Raw genomic sequence first — 18170 nt, forward strand, 5'->3', positions numbered from 1 at the left:
GGAGGGTCATTTGTTCCTATTTGGGTCAGTCCTTTTGAGCAGCTACTGTGTGGCCGGCCTGGGGCCAGCGCTCCTCAGGGAACTGGCTGGACGCGTAGGGCGGGGGAGGGGGTGGAACGCTCGGCCCAGGGCTGTGAGTAGAGTGATCGCTAGGGAACCCGAGAAGCTTCACCAGGACCTGGGAGCAGAGCTCAGAGCTCAATTTCAGAAAGATTTATTGGCGCCCCCTACAGACCAGCCAGCACTTTGTACTAGGTACACAGAGATGAATTACGCCACAGCCCCTGCTATCCCAAGCTTCCTGGCAAGGGGAAAGCCAACCTCTCACAGTGGAGTTACTGTCAGCCAGTGCTATCACAGGGGCCTGGAAGCAGGGTGAGGGCGGCTCCCTCCGGCATGGTAAAGTCAGGGACGGCTTCAGGGAGGAGGTGAGCTAGAGCTGAGACTTGAGGAGATGGGGGAGGGGGCTGTCATTCCCAGTGGAGGAAAGAGTAAACCCTCGGAAGGATGGGGGAGCTGCAGAGGCCAGGCTTCTCAAGGGTCGGAATGTCATGCCCAGGAGCTTGGAGTTTAGCCTGGTCTTTGAGGACCTGTGGACTGACGTGTAGTGTTTATATGTGGAGTCAGGAAAATGGGAGTCAGCTGCTCAGGGGCCTGGACGGGGCAGTTTTGGGGCTAGGACCAGAACTGACCACAGAAGCAGGGAAGGCCCGGGCAATGATACTGACCCTAAGGGAGCAGGGCCCAAGGCAGAGGTCCCCAGCCCTGGGAAGGCCCCGCTCTGGAAATCCTGTTTCTCTGGCCTCCCCACCCCATCTGTTTGCCTGAGGTTGCAGCAAAAACAAAGAAAGAAAACACTCAATTGGCAGGAGATAAGCTCAGATAAGAGGCTGCCTTCCTCTAGAGGAGGGAGGCAGCCCGGGAAGCGCCAGGAAGCTGGGAGAGGCCTTGAAGAAGTGCCAGCCTGACCCTGCTGCAGAACCCAGCCGCACCCTCGCTGCAGGGTCTCTGCCACTCCACGCTGTCCCAGGGCAGGAGGGGGAGGCAATGGAGCAGGTCCTCCAGGCTGGCCGAAGACAGTCTGCCATAGAGGGTCCAGGCCCACCCTGCCTCCAGGTCAGGACGTCTTGACTTAGTTGTGGCCTCAGTTTCCTCATCTGCAAAACAGGCATAACGTCTCCCTCACAGGGATGAGGGGGCTGCTGCGTCTCCTAGCCCCTGTGAGTGTCTGTGACTGTCAGCCTCCCTTCACCCAAGGGTCACTTCCAGGCTCATCCACTTCCCACCTATTGCTGAGAGCAACCAGGTCCCCTGATGTTGGGCAGGTTCTGAGCTGCCCAGCTCCACCCCTAACAGGTCCATCCCCCAATACAGTCAACTGCCTGTGTGGCCCGGAGCAGCCTCAGCGGAAGATGCTGGGTGCTTGGGTCATATCAGGCAACAGGAAGAGGGTGCAGGGGAGGCTTCCTGAAGCAGAGGCCTGAGCCTCTGTGAAGGGAGGACAAAAAGAGCCTGGGAGGGAGAAAAGTAATGGGTGGGGGTGGGGTGGGGGGTAGGAGGAGAGGGGAGCAGGAGTGGTAGCCCAGGGCAGAGGGCATAGAGGCAGGAAAGCCTGGGGGAGGCCAGAGGGCCTCTGATGTCAGGTCACTGGGAAGATCTGCAGGCAGTTCCTGGGCAAGGAGGTCTGAAGGTTGAAACACAGCAACCCTCTGTTGGGGGCCTGACCTCAATCCCACAATGCCCACAATCCCATTTTATAGATGAGAAAACTGAGGCTCCAGAAGTAGCAGAGCCAGATCTAGGGCCCGAGTCCTCTCCAGTACTGCCCCACCCCAAACCACGCTGCACACAGGGTCCCTGAAATCCACTTTTATTCATGTAAAAAAATCCCCAAAGGATAGAGAAAGAATGTGACCCCAACTTCCCAGAGCTCGAAGTCTCCACCCACTGTTCCCTGGGTAAGTGAGGGAGATGAGTCCCACTCTAGGGTGTGGGTGTCCTGGGGGCGAGGCCCTTCTGGCCCAGAGTGACCCACCCAGCACCTTCCCTAGGACTGAGGGCAGGAAGGAGGGACTGGGGATTAAAGGGGCCCCAGGAGGGTGAAGGAAGGGAGTTAGTGTGGGGTGCTCGCCCCAGTTTAAAAAAATAAAATTTCTAAACATAAAAAGTTTTTTTAAAAAAAAAAGCATTTAGTGTCTTAGCCTCCTGCCCTCCTCCCAGTGCCCACCCTGGCCTGGTGGCCACCTCTTGCTCAGCCAGTTCAGAGCTTCGTAGTCTCCTCTTGGCTCTCCAAATCAGCGCCAGACAGGTGCCCACTGCTCCCAGGCGCGTGACCATTGCTGGCACAGGCCACCAGATGCCCGTCCCCCAGTCCCTCTGGCGTCTCGCCCAGCAGGCTCCAGCGGATCTCCTGAGGCAGCCTCTCCCGCTGCTCCTGACACTCCTGGGCCAGCTGGGCCAGCAGCTGCAGGAAGAGGAGTATCACAGGCAAAGCCAGGCCACCCGGCGCTCTGCCTACCTGCTGCCTGCCTGCCCCTCACCCAAGGCCTCACCTTGGGCTCCTCTTCTGTCAGCTGTTGGAGAATCTGCTGCTGCGTGGCCACAAGGCGTTCCTGCCGCTGCTTCTGGGCCTCCTCCAGCTTTGGGGGGGGGGGGGGCAAGGGCTCAGCCAAGGGTCTCTAAGGAAGGGGCCCGGACCCCAGGGCTCTGCCTGGGCACAGAAGTCAGGCAGGCATAGGCTCCCGGAGTTGTGTGGCCAGGGTCCTGAGATGACTCTTATAGCAAACCTTCCAGACCCAAAGGAAAAGGCTCTAGAAATCCCCCTAGGGCAACGTAGCACCAGGCTGGCCCCCAGGATACAGGTTTACGATGACTGAAGGAACAGGGGTGGGCTAGGGTGGCACCTGAGCTTCACTCACCCGACGGATGGAGTTGACCGACTCAGTGATGTGCCGACGGTTAATCTCTGTCAGTTCCCTGCATAGGAGCAAGGCAGGATGGGCTCAGTGCCCAGGCACCCGGCCCGGCCTGCCCAGCGCCCAAATGGCTCCCGGCCCTGATGCCCTTACGCCTCCTTCTTATGTTTCTCCCTGGTCTTTGCCTCTGAGATACTGTTGTGGCGCTTCCTGTCCAGGATCTTCTGCAGTTCCTTCTTCTCCCTGGAGGAGCCAGTGGGGGAAGAGAAAGGCTCAACGGCAGGACTGGGGTCTCTGCCCTCCTCCTGGCACCAGGGAGTATCCCGCGTCTGCCCATGAGATCCCCTGCCTTCACCTCTCGTTCATCTCCTTCAGTCTCTTGAACTGAGTGGTGTGAGCATCCATGACAATCTCCCTGAGCTTCTGCTGAGCCTATAGACACAGGTGGCCAACAGGTGACACAGGCTGTGACAGGCCTGTCCAGGAGGCAGTCTCTCCCCCACTGCCACACGTCCCCCTCACCTGTCTCAGGTGCTCCAGCCTCCGCTCGGCCTCTGTGTCCGCCTGGGTCTCCCTCAGCTCCAGCAGACACTGCACCTGTTTCTTTTGGAACTCTTGATACCTCTTCACCTCTTCCTCCTCCTCCCTCTCGTCCTCCCCGCCTCTGTGGGGAGAACCCCTCTGGGTGATGCTCAGGTCGTCACATGGACTTGGGCTGGGAGGGCAGGGGGACAGGGCATACTCCAGCAGGCAATGGGAGATGCCAGCCCAGAGGGGTGGGATCTGTTACGCCAATGAGGAGGCCCGTTAGCTCCACCCAAATGTTGGGAGCCTGTTTGGGCAACAGTCTCTGGAAACACGCTCTTACAGGGACTTCAAAAAAGGTATCGCTCCCTGGCGGAAAGAGGATGGGACCCAGACTCCTCTGTCTTCCTTGCACCAAACCCTCCTCCCTGGGGTCAAGGGGCAGTGCTTGGCCGTCCCTCCACGCCCACGTCGTGCAAAACCCCATGTGCACACACATCCTCATATTCATATCCATGCACGCAGCACACTTGCACACAGGCAGGCTGGACACTCACAGGACACCTGGCTGGTGCCGGCACCTGCTCTCGGCCTGGGCCTGGGCCAGGCTGTCGAGCAACCGGCGTGTGAGGGCAACCGCCTTCCGCTGATGCTTCTTGTGCAGCTCTCGAAAGTCTCGCTCTTGCCGGCTCTGGAGCTTCACCAGGGCCTTGTGGCCTCGGAGTTCATCCAGCGGAGCCGGGGCCACCTCTGTGGGCAGCAGAGCAAAGATGGGCCGGGCCAGGCTGGGCTGGGGCAGACCAACCCTGCAGGAGCACCCGCCCCCTCCGGGAGTAGCCCCGCCCCCAGAACAGGCCTGCCCCCTACCTGAGAGGATGCTGGCAATGAGGTCATCGCGCTGACCTGGAGAGCAGAAGCAAGTCTGTCAGAAGCTGGAGGAGCCAGCAGCAGAGCTATGCCCCTGCGCCCACTCCAGGCCGCCCCTCACCTGGGCTGCTGAGGGAGGTGCTGGTGGGGCAGGTGACAGGGCCTGGGGGCCGGCGGGGGGAGGTGTCCAGTGGGCTGGGTGTGGGGTTTGGGGTCAGCTGGGACCCTGGCTGCTGAGACTGGGTCTCCTGGCTTGTCTCCGGGCCAGCCTGAGCCTGTGGGGGAGAAAGTAGAATGCTCTATGCTCTTTCCAGAAATGCTGTTCTCTCCAGACCCTTTTTTTTTTTTTTTTTTGGCCACGTCACGTGGCACGTGGGATCTTAGTTCCCCGACCAGGGATCGAACCCAGGCCCACAGCAGTGAACGTGCGGAGTCCTAACCACTGGACCACCAGGGAATTCCCTGTCTCCAGACCTTTCTGTCCTTCACAACCTCCCTCAGCCTGCCTGGCCCTGGACTCCTCCTCTGTAATGTGGGGCTGCTGGGACAACTCCATGAGAACGAGAGGTATAAAACAAGCATTTCTAACCTCTCTTTCCACGTGAGGCATGAAGAAGATAACGTGAGGTCATGTCTCTAGGATGCCAGGCCTCATTGCATATGCTTAGGAACTTCCAGATTGCTCCGGAAAGCCTTGGCCCAGCCCCGTTTCCTCCCCTCTCCAAGTCCCCCTCCACCCTTGCCCACAGCTGCTCATCTTTCTCGTTGCTTAGCTCCTGATTAAATCAATGAAGGAAGTGACCGCAGAGTGGGCACCAGCCTCTCCCACTAACAGCTCTAGGCAGCCGTCTCTCTTCCCTGCCCACCGCGGGGCCCCGTGAGACCGGGTCTAGATCTGCGGCGAGCCTCTGCTCCTGACCCCTCCCCGCAGAAGCCACTGCCCGGCTCCCAGGACCCGCGTTTTAAAAGCTTTCAGGGTTTCCAGCTGCCCTGGTGAAGCGGCCATGGCTGAGCCCTGAACCCTGGCTTCGAACCCGCTGGCAGCAGGAAGAGTTCTAGCCCAGGACTATCCTGAAGGCCTTTCTCATGCAAAAGGGGTGGTTTCCACCTCCTTAAAATGTGGAGAGTAACCAGAGACGGCTGAGCCTATTGAACAAGAGAGCCCTGAAGCCCCACGCTGCCCAGTACCAGGGCAGAAAGGCCAGCGTTGGAGGCGGAGCCCAGGGTTGGAGGGACGGTGTGGGTAACTGCATGAAGTTAGCGTCTGCAGCAGGCAGAGAACAGCCCCACTTGGGGAGAAGAGCCAGACCACCAGCTGGAAGTGGCATGGGACGGTGCAGGTGGAGGAGAGCAGAGAAGGCTGCAGGGTGCTTCTCCACCAGGGCTGGGCCCAGAGGTCAGCCCTCACCACCCTACCCCACCCACACCCCGACCCCCAGGGGCCCCCAGGGTCCAGGTGAGCCTGAGCCCTGCTGCCTCCTGCCTGCCCCCGACCTGCCCTGGCTCACCTCACTCTCCCCAATGAGGGCGGCCAGCTGCTTGGCCCTCTGGTCCATCAGGCTGACGTGCTTGATGGGATTGATCAGGGCCTCTGCGTAGTCTGGGTGGGAGCAGAGGGCAAGGGTCTCAGAGACAAAACCCCCGGAGCCAGCCTCCGGACCAGCCTTCCCCAGCTCTGGTCTCACGGAGGGACGGAGGGAGCACAGAACCCACCCTCAGCTCTGTTTACCACCCTCAGTTGGGGCCACCAGTCCCAGCCACTCCCAGGCCCTGGTGGTGTCCTTGTCCCCACCCTGCCTGGCCTGGCCTGCCCCGCCCCAGCTCCCTCCAGCTCACCCTGGTGGTCATCGGGGATGTAGTCAGAGGCCTCAGTGTAGATGAGCAGGGCCGGCAGGCACAGCGGCTGGTTGGCCTCGTTCCGCAGGCAGATGTAGTGGTACCCTGGGAGGGCGGGAGGGCAAGGTGGCTGCGCCCCAATAGGTCCCCACACACCCTGCCCCCCACGCTGCCCAGAGCCCAAGTGGCCTCACCTGAGCGGATGGCAGAGACAGGCAGGATCCGGTGCCCCACGAACTTGCCACCCTCCTCAAAGGCCGCGATGCGCAGCGAAGCCAGCGTGGGCAGCACCACCTGAGGGCCCAGACTGGTCTGAGCTGCAGCTGACCACAGCCACCAAGGCTGACACCCAGAGTGGGCCCTTGGACAATCTGACCCAACCACTGACCATCAGTCACCATCGCCACTGAGCCAGTGGTGGACCCACACCTCTGTGACCTCGCCAAAGGGATGACCAGCTTCCACCAGAGCCCTGAGTCAAGAGAACAGGCAGATGGACCCCTCCAGGCATCGCTATGGTGGGACAGGTCTGGTCACTGCCAGCTTAGAAACTGGAGTGAGCCATGCGTCTGGGCCTGAGGCCACGCCCCACCCCAGCAGGCTGCAGAGGGCCCATCCATTTGGGGGGCAGGGAGAAGCTGGGGTGAGCTTGGAGCAAGTCCCTCCTGCCTGGGAGACGGGGTGGGCGGCACCCACTCCCCGCTGTGGGACCTCCTGCTGGCTCAGCTTCCTGTCCTCTCCTCTCACCCCACAGAGGGAAGGGAGTGTGAGCCTGATGCGGGGACCTGCAGGACCCGGGGTGGGGCCTCGAGGTGACAGGCCCAGCCTTGAGGTGCCGGGGCACGCCCACCTTCGCATCCCCAACCGCCACCGGTGCTCCCGGTTCCCGTCCCCCCACTAAGAGAGCCCGGCAGGTCTGGGCTGCAGCTCCCGGCGCCGGGGAAGGCGCAGGCGCGGGGCTCACCTTGGGGAAGTCGAAGGGCTCCTCATCCCACACGGGGTTGAACGAGTTCCCCTGAGAGGTCCGAGTGCGGTACTTGCGCCGCGTGTCGACGGGGAGGCCGAACATATCCACCTCCACGTAGATGCCCACCTTCCTGTCGGACAGGAACTGCCCCGAGATCACCTGGGGGGCCAGGAGGGTGAGGAGGCTGCTGAGAGTCCCATCCCCAGGACACCCTGGCCTGAGCCCTCCCTGGCCCCACCTTGACCCGCACGGCATTGGCCACGATGCCGTCCACGATGACCTCGGTGAAGGGGTCAAAGGACTTGTCCGGCCGCCGCATGAACTCGGGCTTGAGTAGGTAGCCACTGTGCCCGTTGTACTCGAACACGCCCACGTTGAGCTGCATGGCCACGTCTGGGGGCAACAGGGGGAGGGTGAGGGTCAGCAGGTCAAATGGGGTCAGGGGTCAGGAAGAACAGTGCCGTGCAGAGGGGGGACCAGGAGTCGTTCAGGTCAGATCAAATGGCATCAAGGATCCAGACTCAGGAAAGAATGGACAAGGGGAAGGGTCTAGGATCAGCCAAGGTCAGGAGTTAGGGTCAGCCGAGGTCTCGGCTGGGTTTGGGGATCTGGGATTAGACAGTCAGAGGCCCGTTCAGTCAACAGTAACAGGGTCATGGGGCAGAAGTCAGTGAGGCTGGGGGCCAGGGGTCAAAGGTCAAGGCAGGCCAGCACTCACCCAGGGTCTGGAAGTTGAGCGCGACGAGCTGGCAGCCCACGTTCCAGAAGAGCTGGGGCATGTAGTTGGACGAGTCCACGCGTGTGCCCTTGGGGTAGATGCGGCTGAGCTGCTGCTTGTTGTATCTGAGGTTGGCAGTCAGGGGCCACGCTGGGTACTGGCCCCGGCGGGTAGTGGCCCCGCCTTCTGCCTCGAGCCCAGTGCTCCAGGCCCATCCTCAGCTCCTGTGAACCCACCTCCCCGCCTTTGCTCAAGCTGCCCCTTCAGTCCCCCGCTTCTCGGCCTAGGCCCTACACAGTCTCCCAGGCCTGCTCAAAACCCAGAGCGGGGTGCTAGAGCATCAGGATCCTGCGCAGGTGCTACGGGTGGGGTCAGAACAATCTGAGCCAGCCTCCAAGTGAGTAGCCCCACCCCGCCAGCCCTAGCAACGCGGAAGGATACTCCACAAACTCCATGGGGCTCTTGGTCAGTTGCTCCATGGCCTTGGTCTCCACAAAGGATGACATCTCAAAGCACTTGTTCCTCTCTGGGGGGTGGGGAGTGGGAGGGGGTCAGGCCTGGCAGGGCCAGACCCCCTCCCACTCCTCCACCTCTCACCCCACTCACTTCGAGCAGCCTCGAAGGACTTGAACTTGACGGGCTCGATGTAGTTGACAAGTGTCGACATTTCCTCAGTGGCATTGACCTCACTGCTGGCAGTGCCCTGTGGCCCCCAAATGCAGGGTCAGCGGTCCCATGGCCCCCAGCCATCAGTTGGAAGTTCCCTCACCTGCCCCCCCACCACAAAGGAGGCACTGACCCTCCTCCCAGCCCTGCAATCACACTGCCCAGTTCTCTCAGCGAAGACCCCAACCCCAGCCTGGCCACGGCCTGTCAGTCCAGGTCCCATCTGCCCCGCAGCCTTCTCTCTGGGCCTCTCCAATGTGCCCTGGACCCCACCTTCCTGGCTTGCCTTCTACCTCCCTGATCCTTAGAAGCTGGAACTCCCCACCCAACCCCAGGGGTTCAATTATTCACATGCAGCTGAGCCCCAAATTTCCATCCCCAGTCTCATTTCCAACCACCACCTGCCATCTCCTCTTGGGTGGCTCACAAGAGCCTCAAGCTCAAGCCCTGCTACCTGAGCTCGACCATGGCTGCCCCCACCCTTCCCCACTCTGGGCCCCTCTCAAACCCAATCTCATGATTGACCTTCTCTGTCACCTTCTCTCCTCAAAACTCAGCGCTCCCTCGTCTTGCACTGCCCCCTCCCCCTGCACTCTCTGGCCCTGCCACAGGGCCTTTGCACAGTGCTCCCTCTTCCTCAGGTCTGCTCACCCAACGTCCCTGCTGAGGTCCGACTCCCCCTCCTCCCCCCAGTTCTGCACCCTAACTCACTCCTCCCGGCCCACGTCCTGAACACAATTTCACACTAGCTTCCGTGCCTGTTTATCTAAGACCCCTCCCCCACTCCACACACTCCCCCCTCTGAACTCTGGGAGCGCAGGGATAACATCTGATCGCGAGCGGACCCAGCACCCGGTGCTGTGCCTGGCACAGTCAGGGCTCAGCAAACACTTGGGAAGTGAAGATGTGCCACCACCCCCTCTTCCTGCCTGTAGGCCTGACCTCGTCGGTGGTCGGCTTTTTGGGGTCCGTCTGTTCCTCCTCTTCCTCATCCTCTTCCTCATCCTCACGGTAGGCAGATCCAAGAGCATCAGGGCCCCGCTGCAAACTCTCCTCACCCAGAGACTTCTGAGGCTCCAGGCTGGGCTTCTCAAGGCCCACCTCCTCCCCATTGCTCAGGCCTGGGCAGCTGTCAGAGCTGGGGGACCCTGCAGAGGACGAGGCCACAGGAGGTCGGGGGTCAGGGCACACACAGACACACAGGAGCCAGGAGGAGTTGTGCCCAGTGTGTAGAGGCGACTCACGGAGTCAAGGGGTACCCTCAGAGCAGTGTAGCTGGGGGACGAGGGGAGCTCAGGAGCTGGATAGGATCAAACCGAACGATGGTGTAGAGGAATCAAAGGTCAAAGATCAGGATGCAGAGTTATATCCAGCAGGGAGGTAGGTAGCGTGGCTCAGAAGGGTGAGAACTGGGGTACAACAGCCTTGACGGTGGGGGTAAAGGATGACAAGGTGGGGTTCCAAGTCAGGGGTCAGTGAGGGCCACAGCCAGTGAGGGCGCGTAGTGAGGTGAGCACTCAGGGGTCGGATGTAAGCGGGACCTCAGTAAAGTGAGAGGTCCAGGGTGAGCTGAAATTAGAACCAGCTGGGTGGGTAGACTCAGTAGGGGTCTCAGGAGAGAGGTGGTTTAGGTGAGAGGTGATTGAGGTCAGAGGTCAGAATTCAGAGTCATAACCTGGTTGAGGGGGAGGGCTCTGTGAGGTGCGAGGTGGAGGTTGAGATTGAGGGGTCAGGAGGCGGATGGAGCCAAATCCAACTGGGGTGAAGTTCAGTGAGGTGAGCACCTGGGGTCAGGGGTCAGAGGTCCCATACTCAGCTGAGCGGTGGCGAGCGGCTTGGTGAGGAGGGAGGTCAGGTTGGGAGCAGAGAGAGCATCCCCAGGGAGGGCTGAGCTCGGCGAAGTGGGAGGCTAGGGTCAGGACTGGGGTCGAAGGTCGGGCCAGGGCCGTACCGAGCTGGGGCGAGGAGGGCTCGGTGGCGGCAGAGCTCTCGCTCAGGGCCGAGTTGCTCTGCTCTAGCGGCCGCTTGCGCACGGAGCTGTCGGGAACGCCAGTGCTGGGCCGGTGCCGCTTCTTGTTCTTCACCAGGATGCGGCCCATCAGGTCCTGGGGGCTGGGCAGGGGGATGCCCGGGGCCAGCTGGTGGGCACGGACAGGTCAGGGTCTGCTGGGCGCCCTCACCCCCATGCCCCGCCCCGGCTCTGTGCCCCATACCGGGTACTTGTCCAGGGGGTCGATGAGCAGTGCGTCCCCAAAGATGGAGCGGCAGTACTCAGCCATCTTGGCCTGCTGCTTTGCCCTGTGGGGCCAAGGTCAGAGGTCAGAGGTTCTTGGGGGTGAAGCTGAGGTCCCCAGGGTAGGTCAGAGGCCGGCAGGGTCAGTGAAAGATCCCAAGGTCAGAGGTCACAGGAGCAGTCCAACAGTGCCATGGTGAGGTGGTTGTCTCTGGGTCACCAGGGGTCCCCAGGCCAGGATCGGGGTCCCAGGGTCAGGGGCCCACTCACGAGTCCACGTGGTTCTCAAAGGAGAGGATGACGGGGTAGGGCGAGGTCTTGAAGGCGGTCTCCGCAATGGCCTCCAGCACGTCTCGCAGCGGCACCTCCGTGGTCATGGTGAAGCCGTGGGTGATGAAGGGCTCCTCCTCAGGCGGCCGCCCTTTCCACACGTCCAGCTCCACGCAGCGGCAGCCCCACAGCAGTGCCTGCCGGTACATCTCCACCGACGAGGTTCCCGCCAGCTGCCCCGCTGGGGGCGAGGCTCCGTCACCACGGCCACCCCGCCAGCCTCGCCCTCTTCCCCAGGCCTGCGCTGAACCGGGCCATGCTGGGGACGCAGAGCCCTGGGGGTGGCCTGGCCCTGGCACGCTCTGTCTGGCCAGCTTCTGACCACTCCTTAATTCGCTGTGGAACCAGCACCATCTCTCCCCGAAGTCCCAAAGCCGGGTAGAGTCGGCATCCACCAGCACCGGCTGACAGGCTGGCTCCTCCTCCAGGTCTCACCCTCTCTCCGATAAACACCCACCACCCCCATCCCACCAGCCTGAACCGGGGAGTCAGCCCCAACACCCCCATGGCCCCTCACTTCCCCTTCCTCCCTCCACCGCTGCTGCCCTGGAACAGCCTCCATCACCTCCTCCTGGGGACAGCAGGCCCCTCCCCGCCTCCCATCCAATCTCTGCGAAGCACCTGGCATCATCCTTCTAAAAACATACCAGGTCACGTCACCTCTCCCTGCTAAACACCTTGCAAGAAGCCTTCCCACTCACTTAGGATCAGCCCAAATTCTTCCCATTCCTTCTGTGCCCCCGGGGTCCCTCTCATCTCTACCTGCCCCAGTCCCCGCCCCACCCTGCTCCACCCTGCCCCACCCCACCTCTCAGCCTCCTTTCTGCTTAAGAGCACCAAAGGGTCTCCTGCTCCCAGGCCTACGCACAGGCTGTTCCTTCCCGGGGCAGATGCAGGCCTCAGCCCTTCCCCCAGGGAAGCCTCCTGGACCACCCCGAGAAACCCATGCACAGAAGCCCACTCCCCAGGGCAGGCAGTCTGTTCCCGGCGTGTATCCCTAGCAGGGGCCACCCCAAAAGGAGGGAAGCAGTCTAAGGGCCAGAGGGCAGAGGGCAGAGGTCACGCTAGGATGGGCTTGCTCACCCGTGAGATAGGTGTTGTGTGAGGAGTTGATGAAGTAGGCACTGAGCGGCTGGGTCATGTCTGTGCTCAGATCCAGGGCCTCTAGGGGCAGGATGCCGTTCTCCTCACCTCCCAGGTAGCGGCTGAAGCCCTCCATGGACATCTGGTCTGGGGGCGGGGTGGGGTCAGCAGGGGCAGCTGGGGCCCTCCCGCCTTGCCCCCAGCTCCCACGCCGGCTCACCTCTCTCCAGGAATTGCTGGTTGGGCTCATACTTCTCGATAAGCAGCCGGGCCTGGGAGGGCCGCAGAGGCGGGTACAGCACTTCATTGAGCCTCGGGTCCCGTTGCTTCTGGTTGATGAAGTCCATGAGCTGCTCCAGCGTCAGGTATGGTTTGCCCTTGGCGCCTCTGGAGAGGGCGGGAAGTGGAGTCAGGCTGGAGCCTCACCAGCCCCTGCTCCAAACCCTCACCCTGTGAGGAGTCAGAAGGCCGTGCCTGGCTCTAGAACCCTCTGACTGGGACTTGGGCAAGTTGCTGGCCCCTCTGGGCCTCAGTTTCCCCATCCGCTCTCCTAACCATTTGGTGCTGCCATTGGTATCAGCAAGGGCTTTGGAAGCCAGCAAGGGCTTTGGAAGCCACCAAGTGCTTGGCCCACCACACCACGCTTCCAGGTCCTGGACCCGATCTCAGCTCCAGCCCTCACCGACAACACATCTGAGCCACTGGGTCCTCAGCCCCAGTGTGTGCAGATGACAGCAACCCCGGCCAAGGGTCAGCATAGAACTGTCCACGACAGAGCCCCAGGCAAGGCAGCTCTGAGCACAGGCACAGCTCCAGCACACAGAGACCCCGACAGCTCCACTTCCCCTCCCTTGAACTGGAAGGAATGCCAGCAGAGGCCAGACACGGTGTATGGGGGGCTGGGAGGCAGGCCCAGCCCTGCTCACATCTCCAGCAGGATCTTGTCAATGTCCGGCCGCAGACAAAGCTTGTTCAAGAACCGCTCAAAGATTTCCAAGGAAAACTCGTCAGGCCGGATGGACTCGCTCTAGGGGCCAGGAGTGGAGGGTGAGAACCCAGGGACAGCCAGCCCTCAAAGAGCAGGCGCCCACCGTGACACCCCCCAACCCTGGCCCCTGGCCCCAGCCCCCTCACCCGGTTGAAATTGAGGCCACAGGATTCCAGCGCAGTTTCTACCCGCTTCTTGTCTGCTGAGAACATCTTCAGGATGCTGAGCAGATGGGAGGGGTTAGGGTCAGTGGGGGCAAAGGTCACCAAGGTCAGAAAAGCAGAGAAGGTGCTGAGGGAAAGGGGTGCTCACTTCTTGACAGGGATCCGTCCATCCTGGTTCACCTGAAGTTTCAGCTTCGTGTACCTGGGGACACAGGTGGAAGGGTCACGCCCTGGGAACAGCTACCTGAACCCCCCCCCCCCACCGTCCCCGATGCACCCCCCCCAACCCGGCCGCCCCGGGGCAGGCCCAGGGCTCACGCTTTGCGCAAGAAGGTGTTCCGGGAGGCGTTCTGAGCCAGGATGTTCATAGCCAGCTTGAACAGCTCCTCGGACCAGACCTGAGGGGTCAGGATCCGGGGGGAGGGGGTGAGGGGGGCACAGAGGGGCTGGCCCAGCCACAGCCCATGCCCAGAACTAGGTCTGGCACGCACTAAGTGCTTAAATACCACTTTGTCAGAGGATGATTAAAAACAGGGGCAGAGATCAGCCTAGTACACAACAGGTGCCTACTAAGTGATGGCTGACTCAGCAAGTGAGGCTGTAGCTCCCCCAGGCCGAGCCATCAATCCTAGCCCACCTTGGCTGTGTCATCCTGCACGGCCATGAAGTTCAAGAATGATGTATTCACCGGGTCTGGCCCGGCCACCACTGTTATCAACTTCTCCTCCAACCGGGCATCAGGGCCCCCAAAGCCCAACACCTCCCGAATCTTGGGGTCCTGAGAAGGTGAAAGCCAAGGGTGAAGAGGGTTGTCCCCATCCCCCACAGCCTCACTCCCATCCTGAGTCCTGAGCCCCCATCACTCACCTTGGGTAGGCGGGCATAACGGCCTGTCCTCGTGTCCCTGATGGAACTGATATCCAGCGTGTCCACCTCCTGGGGAAACCAGATGCCAGGGGAGGTCTGAGAGGCTACAGGGTGACAGTTGGGAGCCCCCAGGCTCCCCACCCAGGCCAGGGAGTGTCCACCCCCTGCTGGAGCCCCAGCCTCAGCCCCCGCCCTTAGCACTTCCTGTCCAGGGAACCGTGGGAGAGGTCAGGCAGCAGCGGGGCCCCACCCCCATGGGCGGGGGCTGGGGGTGGTTTCGGGGGTCTGGGGTGGGAGCCCTAGACCTGAGCAAGCTGCACCAGCACCCGCCCTCACCATGTTGGGTCCTGTCCAGTACAGGAAGAAGCCACTGGGGTCCACGCGCAGAGTTACCAGGTTCTGACTGGAGGCCTCCTGGGGACGAGATGGACGGCAGGGGTCAGGGGGTGAGGGCCGCCGCCCAGGTTTGGTCCCTGGACCCCCTGGGGCCATACCTTTCCCCCCCGCCCCAGTCTTTCTCTCAGTGAGCGAAGACGAAGCCTCAGCCAGCCCATAGGTCCTCTGTGGCTCCCTCGAGTCCTCAGGACAAAGCTGAGGTCCTAGTCCCCTCCCAGCCCCACTGCTCTCTTGCCCTAAGACTCTGTCACATGGACCACTAACTACCCTTTCCCCACCTCCAGTCTTTGCATCATTGCTCCTTTGCAAGGATATTCTCCCTTCCTTCTCTATCCCCGAAATCTGACCTGCCTCCTTGGGGAGGCCTCCCCAGACCCCAAGCCTGGGCTCAGTTTCCTCATAAGGTCTGAGAGCTCCCTGGTGGCTGAAGCCCTCACAGCCCCCTTGGGAATATTTATGGAATGAAAGAAGAGGGTTTGGAAGCCTGACCCCCACGGTCCTTCTGTGTCCCTCGGGTCCCCATGAAGACCAGCCGCCCCTTACGTCTGCTTCAAAGTCCATCACCCCCCCCAACCCTGCGCCCCACTGGAGCCTCACAGCTTCGAGGCTCGTCCCATCCTACAGAGCACAGACTAAGTCCCCTCGGAAGGGGACTCACCCTGCCCTCAGGACTAGACAGTGAATTCTGTTCTCGCTCCAACAGCCCTGGCTGGCAGGAGGGTAGAAAGGGGTGCACTGGCCCCATTTTCTGAGGAGGGCCACCCTGTGTGACTCAGGACCAGCAGCAGTGGGGGAGGGGGTGGTGTCATCAGAGGCTTAGACTCGGCCAGGGCCCAAGTGACCACGTGGCCCCAGGTAGAACTCTCCTGCCCCAGGCCAAGAGAAGACACTGCCTCACCTTGGTGCCACCCCAAGCTGCTGCTCACTGGTGGACGATCCTATGGTCGTAACAACAGCTCACCCTGACGCCGCCCCTACTGCTTGCCAGGTACGGGTCTAAGCGCTCAATATCTAGGTGCTCACTTAGTCCTCCTAACAACCTACGAGGTTTGCACTCTTGTTCTTCCCATCTTACAGGTGAGGAGACTGAGGCACAGAGAGACTACCTAGTTTGCCTAACGTCAAGAAGAGGAGCCAAGATTTGCATGCAGGCAGTATGGCTCCAGAGTCCCGAGGTTTGGGAAGCAGGGAACCAGGACCCCTGCCAGACTCCCAGCTCCTGACCTCAGCCACAACCCCACTGTGGGGCCTGGGATTAGCCTCCATTCTCCAGACTCAGTTTTCATCTTCTGGAGAACGGGGACTGCACTAGCCCCGCCCATCTCAGCCTTTACTTACAAAGGACAGGAGGTTGATCTGGGGGCCGAGGGGATAGGAGGCTTGGGAACTGTTGGGATGCTTGGGCCTCCCCACCTCACTGTGCTGACACCCATCCTCAGCCCCTCTCTGGGATTACCAACCCTGCCCTGGGCTCAGGGCCCCCCAGGAGTGTGATGAGGGGGGAGTTCTGTGGGTACTGCCTCCAGGGCCTCCCTCTCCCCCTCCTCAGGGGTCTGGTCTTCAAAGGCAGCCCAGGCCCCAGGTTCTCAGGCCCCAAGTCCCTGTCAGCAACCCCCACCCCACCCCCAGGGCCCTCTCCCTGTTCCCACTTCCTTATTTGGGTTTATCACACTGGAAGGAAAAGGAGAAACTTTTCCCTTCAAGCCGGCCTGGGGGGAGGGGTCTCCCCTAGCCCCAGGGGCGCCGGGGCACCCCTCTATGGCACACCTGTTACCTCAGGCCACGCCCCCAGCCCCTCCCCCCAGCTCCCACGCCTACCCGCCCCACCCAGACGGAAAGGAGCCGAGTCTTCCAGGCCTCCGGCCTGGCTGGGAAGGAGCAGCAAGGCAGCTCCGGCAGCCGGGGGGGAAAGCCCCGGGGAAGGAGGGGCCCAGGGGGCAGAGAAGGGGGCGGTGTGAAAACGAGGGTGAGGTGCAGGACAGCTCGCAGAGCCGCAGGTGGGAGCGGGGCCTCTGGGAAGCTCCAGGGGCAGGTCAGGTAAAGGGGGGGGGAGGGGGAGTCAGGATCTATTGGGGTTCAAAGTCCCGATGCTAAGAAGTGGAGAGCAAAGTTCCCCCGGGGTGGAGGAACTTGGGGGGGGGGCACAGTCTCCACTAGGGGGGTGACTTGGTGCTCCCACCTGAGCAGCGAGCTGGGCTGGGATCCAGAAGCAGGGCAAAGGGGTGCCAGCCAGAATAGGGTGAAAAAGTGATGAATGGAGAACAATGTTCAGACTAGGGCACTGGGAAGAGTAGGGTCCCAGAGGCACCCACTCAGAATGGGGGTACACTGAACCAGACTGGGGGCTATGGTTCTTGAGCCAGACTGTCCAGTGCCGGGCAGGGGTCTGGGGACCAGGCCAGGGTTGGGGGAACCAGAATTAGACCGGCCGGGAGAGGTGAGAAGAGCCAGAGAAAAGTGGGGGGCTGGAATTTACTGGGGTTCGAAATCTCTGGGCCAAGGAATGAACGCCAAATTTTCCGCAGATGAGGGACTGGAGTGGGGGGTGGGGGACAGAGTCTTCATTACGAGGACGACTGGGGACTCAAGTTTCCGGAGCGCAGCCAGGCTGGGATGGGGGGTGGGGGGGCGGTGGCCAGGTCAGTCTGGGCTGGGGGTCCCCGGCGTCTGGCGGAGCTGGGGTGAGGGAGTCCCCGGATCTGGGCGGAGCAGGGGGCCCCTGCACTTACCTCGTCCCATTTGATGAACTTACTCCCGCGCCGCAGGGTCTCCACGACGGTGGGCGGCTCCAGCTGCAGCGCGTGGACGCCGGGCCTGGCGCCCGCCATAGCTGGGCCGGGGGCGGGTCGGGGACCCACGGAGCCCCGACGGGGACCCGACGGCGCCGCTGCTCCCTCCGCGCGCTCCCGCGCGGCCCGCTCCGGCCCGGCGGCGTCACCGCCCGCCCGCCAGTCTGTCCGGGACAGACCAGAGAATCGGCGGGGCCCGGCCGGGGCGGGGCGGGGGCGGGGCCGCAGCGGCACCGCCCCCTCCCCCGGCGTCGGGCCCGCCCGCCCCGCGTCGGCTCCCCCTGGCGGCCGGGGTGGCGACTGCAGCCAGAGGAGGGATGGGGCAGAGGCACGCCCGGACCGGGGCACTTCGCTGGGGGTGGCTCAGCTGAACCCGCCCCGGGTTGGAGGAAGGCGCTTCGGGGCGGGGAGGCTGTTGGGGTGCAGCTGGAGGGACTGCGTGCAGAGGGCGCTGCCGAAGACCGGCCGGGGTCGGCCCGCTAAGGTTTCTTAGGGGCAGGGGCGGGGGGTACTACCGGAGAGCAGGACTTGGGCCTGGGGGCGCAGAGACCTGCCACCCACCCCACTCCTGCAGCACTTAGCTGAGCGCTGGAAAAGACACTCCCACCCCCTTCTCTGCCCTCACTTCGCCTCACCCCCTTCTGCAGCAGCTCGGTACCCGCCCCCCCCCCTCCCTGAGAGCAATTAGCAAGCTAATGGGCCTTCCGCCGGCGGGCGCCCCTCCCCCGTCCCTAGCCCGGGGAGGCCCGGCGCCTGTCGCCTCCTTTGAGGACCCAAGCACCCTGGCTTTCCAGAGCGAGCCCTGGAACAGCGCCCTTCTTGTTCC

General features: G+C 62.3%; 1 protein-coding gene across 2 annotated transcripts; it reads right to left on the minus strand.

Moving 5' to 3' along the window:
* Nucleotides 1-198: 198 nt before the first annotated feature.
* On the minus strand, nt 199-17535 carry PLCB3 (phospholipase C beta 3). 2 transcript variants are annotated; one of them, XM_082344021.1, is made up of 32 exons: nt 17285-17535; nt 14496-14573; nt 14160-14228; nt 13930-14070; nt 13611-13690; nt 13441-13494; nt 13275-13350; nt 13067-13167; nt 12361-12527; nt 12141-12287; nt 10998-11238; nt 10708-10792; nt 10446-10632; nt 9437-9642; nt 8435-8531; nt 8270-8354; nt 7829-7953; nt 7349-7503; nt 7108-7269; nt 6338-6437; nt 6144-6248; nt 5816-5907; nt 4429-4582; nt 4308-4343; nt 3998-4190; nt 3438-3579; nt 3271-3347; nt 3069-3158; nt 2919-2976; nt 2553-2639; nt 2245-2464; nt 199-1157 (listed from the first exon to the last, which is right to left on the minus strand). In XM_082344021.1, exons 1-31 carry the CDS (start codon nt 17381-17383, stop codon nt 2261-2263), a joined length of 3693 nt encoding a protein of 1230 aa, XP_082200147.1. In that variant the 5' UTR covers nt 17384-17535; the 3' UTR covers nt 199-1157; nt 2245-2260. The 2 variants fall into 2 exon arrangements, with proteins under 2 accessions (XP_082200147.1, XP_082200146.1); XM_082344020.1 differs by lacking the exon at nt 199-1157 and having other exon boundaries at nt 1855-2464.
* Nucleotides 17536-18170: the final 635 nt, after the last annotated feature.

This window comes from Balaenoptera borealis (genome assembly GCF_965194805.1).
Source record: "Balaenoptera borealis genome assembly, chromosome: 11".
NCBI classification, from domain to species: Eukaryota; Metazoa; Chordata; class Mammalia; order Artiodactyla; family Balaenopteridae; genus Balaenoptera; species Balaenoptera borealis.

Excerpts from the sequence above, each read along its gene's own strand:
- PLCB3 (XM_082344021.1), bottom strand. The coding sequence starts at position 17,383 with ATGGCGGGCGCCAGGCCCGGCGTCCACGCGCTGCAGCTGGAGCCGCCC. Across the intron at positions 3,580-3,997 it reads CGGCACCAGCCAGGTGTCCT|AGGCGGGGAGGACGAGAGGG; the intron begins GTGAGTGTCCAG and ends TTCTCCCCACAG. Across the intron at positions 3,348-3,437 it reads GGCTGGAGCACCTGAGACAG|GCTCAGCAGAAGCTCAGGGA; the intron begins GTGAGGGGGACG and ends CTGTGTCTATAG.